General features: G+C 37.4%; 1 protein-coding gene across 1 annotated transcript; it reads left to right on the forward strand.

Moving 5' to 3' along the window:
- The first annotated feature begins 311 nt into the window (after positions 1-311).
- Positions 312-2,842, forward strand: LOC141714912 (uncharacterized). Its single transcript, XM_074518408.1, has 5 exons — positions 312-779; positions 929-1,383; positions 1,470-1,532; positions 1,761-2,024; positions 2,110-2,842. The coding sequence occupies exons 1-5, from the start codon at positions 312-314 to the stop codon at positions 2,840-2,842; spliced, it is 1,983 nt and encodes a 660-aa protein (XP_074374509.1).
- Positions 2,843-3,652: the final 810 nt, after the last annotated feature.

Here is a 3,652-nt window from a genome sequence, read left to right on the forward strand (position 1 = left end):
TTCCAGAAGCACACATTCCTTTGTCTTTTAATGCGGCAAAGAATGTTATTAAAGATTTAGGGCTCGATTATCAAAGGATACACGCCTGCCCCAATAATTGTATGCTGTTTTGGGCTGAAAATGAAAAAGAAGAAAATTGTAAAACTTGCGGTGCTTCAAGGTGGGTCGTAGTGGAAAAAAAGGCACCGTGGACAATAATGAGAAGAAGTTAATTCACAAGGTCCCGGCAAACGTGATGCGCTACTTTCCACTCAAAAAAAGGTTGCAACGCATGTTTATGAGCAAAGAGTTATCAGAACTGATGTTATGGCATGCAAAAGGTCGAAAAAAGGACTGACAAACTTCGACATCCCGCTGATGCAGAGGCTTGGAAGGCATTGGATGCTCGTTATCCTCAATTTTCATCCGAGAACAGAAACATCAGATTGGGCCTAGCCGCTGATGGTTTCAATCCTTTTCGTACTATGAACATAAGTCATAGTACTTGGCCAATTATTTTGGTTAACTACAACCTTCCCCCCTGGCTGTGTATGAAGCAAGAGAATCTAATTCTCTCGACACTCATATCTGGTCCCGAGTCTCCGAAGAATAATATAGATGTCTTCATGCAACCTTTAATTGCTGAACTGAATGAGCTATGGGAAGTAGGCATTGAGACTTATGATGCCCTTACTGACCATACTTTCAACTTGCGTGCTTCTTTACTTTGGACAATCAGTGATTTTCCCGGGCTAGCAATGCTATCTGGATGGAGCACAAAAGGAAGACTAGCTTGTCCAGTTTGCAATTATGAAACATCCTCTATGTACCTAAAACATAGTCGGAAAATGTGTTACATGGACCATAGGAGATTTCTCCATCCCTGAACACCCATGGAGGCTTGATAAAAGAAAATTTAATGGTCAAATTGAATTGAGAGGTTTTCCAGAGGTTGCTAACTGGAACAGACATTGAAGAATTATTGGCAGGATTTGTAAATCATTTTGGGGGGAAGAAACCAGAGAAGAAAAGAAAGCGCCAAAAAAATAAGATTAAGTCGAATTCGCCTTTCAAGAAAAAATCAATATTCTTTGATCTGCCTTACTGGAAGCACAATGTTTCTCGACATAACCTTGATGTTATGCACATCGAGAAGAATGTGTGTGATAAAGTACTTGGCACATTGCTCAATATTGCTGGAAAACAAAAAGACCATATAGCAGCTCGCCTAGATTTGCAAGAACTTGGCATCAGAAAGGTCCTCCATCCTGTTCTATCAAGTGATGGGAAACACCTTGAAATAAGGGCTGCGATATTCGACATGACAAATGAAGAGAAAGATTTATTCTGCTCTGTCCTTAAAAATGCTAAATTGCCATATGGAAGTGCCTCTAATATCAGCCGGTGTGTGCACATGAAGGAGAGAAAGGTATCTGGCTATAAGAGTCATGATGCTCACTTTTTCATGCACTACTTATTACAATTTGCAGTGAAGAAATCTTTGAAACCGGAGGTTGCAGTCCCTTTTATCAGATTAGGGGCCTTCTTAAGAGGTATTTGGAGTAAAGTCATCGACTTAAGTGATCTTAAGAGGCTGCAAACAGAAATAATTGAAATTATTTGTCAATTTGAGACTATATTCATTCCGGCTTTTTTTGATGTGATGGTCCACCTTTTGATTCACTTGTGCCAAGAAATTGAATTTGGTGGACCGGCCCATGTTCGAAGCATGTGGCCAATTGAGCGCTATTTAAATAAATTAAATCTTATGTGCGGAATAGATCTAAACCAGAGGGATGTATCGCCGAGGGTTACCTGGCCGAAGAATGCTTGATATTTTGTTCAAGATTCTTGGGTGGCCATGGAGGATCAAAAATTACCAAGGCTGCAAAATTTGAAAGTTTTCCAGAAAAAGTAGAATTTCCTATTGGTTCACGCAGAAATAAAGATGGAAAGGCTGTGAATTTAGTTGAAGTTGAATGGATGGCTATTCATCGTTATATTCTATTCAACTGCGGGAATAAAGAAATTGATAGTTTAATCGAGTAAGATTCTAGCTACTAATTGTGTTTAACTGTTATAGAATTAGAACCTGTTTTGTCTTGATTTTTAACTAGGTAATTGTTGTAGGGAGCATCGAATCTTAATAGAAGGACAAGCCAAGTCAAAAAGATACAATCGTGAGAGAGAACATTCTGAAGATTTTTGGAAATGGATGAAGGGGGAGGTCGGAAAAAAAGATAACATTTCAAAGGAATTGGAAGTGCTTGCAATGGGCCCTAATCAATCAGCGAAGAAGTATAGTGGTTATGTACTTAACGGATATCGATTCCATACAAAGTACCGAGATGCTAAATGTACAATCCAAAATAGTGGGGTATTTCTAACTGCTTTGACTACTAGCTTTGCTAGTTCAAAAGATCAAAATCCACTGGCCGGCGATGTCAATTATTACGGAGCAATTGAAGAGATTTTTGAAGTTGATTATTGGGGAGAATTTTCTGTAGTGGTGTTCAAGTGTTGTTGGTATAAGGAAGATAAAGATCTATATGGGTTAACTCGAGTTAATTTTAACAGATTATGTCAAAAGTCTAATCCATATGTGCTAGCTTCACAGGTGCAGCAAGTCTTCTACGTAGAAGATCCTACTGAAAAGACGATGTATAATGTTATAAAGAAATTGCCAAGGGATTGGTGCGATGTCGAAGCTGAAAATGCAAATGAAGAAGCCGAGGATCCAGTTTTACATGATTTACACACTAGTGTTCCTCTAGAAACAGACACGGATATTAACTGGTGCAGAGATGATGTCCCAACACGACAAGTCCCCATCAAGGCTAGAACAAACGAAGAAACTACTTAAATTTGTAATTCGAAATATGTAACTATCAAGGGCCTAGTTTCTGATGTATCAACTGTTAATGAAGTGACTTCTTAATTGCCTAATTTATCATGTTTTAATGTATTTTCTTTTAATTAATTAACTTGTTCTTAATATAATGTTCTGTTAGTTTTAAATCTGCCCTGCTCTTTATGCGATCGCTTCTTAATTTAGAGCATTATTAAATTTATTGACTTGCATACTGCTCTTTTAATGTTTCTTTTAAGTGTTTATTTTTAAGTGTTTTTTATTTAAGTGCCATGTCTCAGATTATTTTAATGATTTCATCTAATTATACTTTCTCAATTTTTTGTAGGATGGCATACATAAATCTCAGGTTGTACCACCAGGGTGAGTTTCAGCCTACACGGTATGTCGGTGGTAAAGAACTGATTATAAGGAATGTCGAAGTAGATAGGTTTTTGTACCCTGTATTGATGGATTATGTCAAGGATGACCTTGAATATTCAGAAATTGGAGGGATTTATATGAGAAAAGGTGATAAGCAGGGGGGGTGGCAGTTGGTGGCCAATGATGTGGACTTGTGTTCATTAACTATAGGAGCTGCAGACGGTGAAAATGTTGATTTTTATCTTGACAATGTCGTTGATAGCACTATCGAACCAATGGATCAGATGCAGCCATTTGTAATAATACGGCCAAGAAAGGATATCTTAGCAGGTAATATATTAATTTCATTTCAGAAATATACCTTAATTGTAGGGGCATCAGAAATATATAGGTGTTACTACATTTAGATTTTATTCAAACTCGTAATTATTGTTTTTATGT

The sequence above is a fragment of the Apium graveolens genome, chromosome 3 (genome assembly GCF_009905375.1).
Source record: "Apium graveolens cultivar Ventura chromosome 3, ASM990537v1, whole genome shotgun sequence".
NCBI lineage: Eukaryota > Viridiplantae > Streptophyta > Magnoliopsida > Apiales > Apiaceae > Apium > Apium graveolens.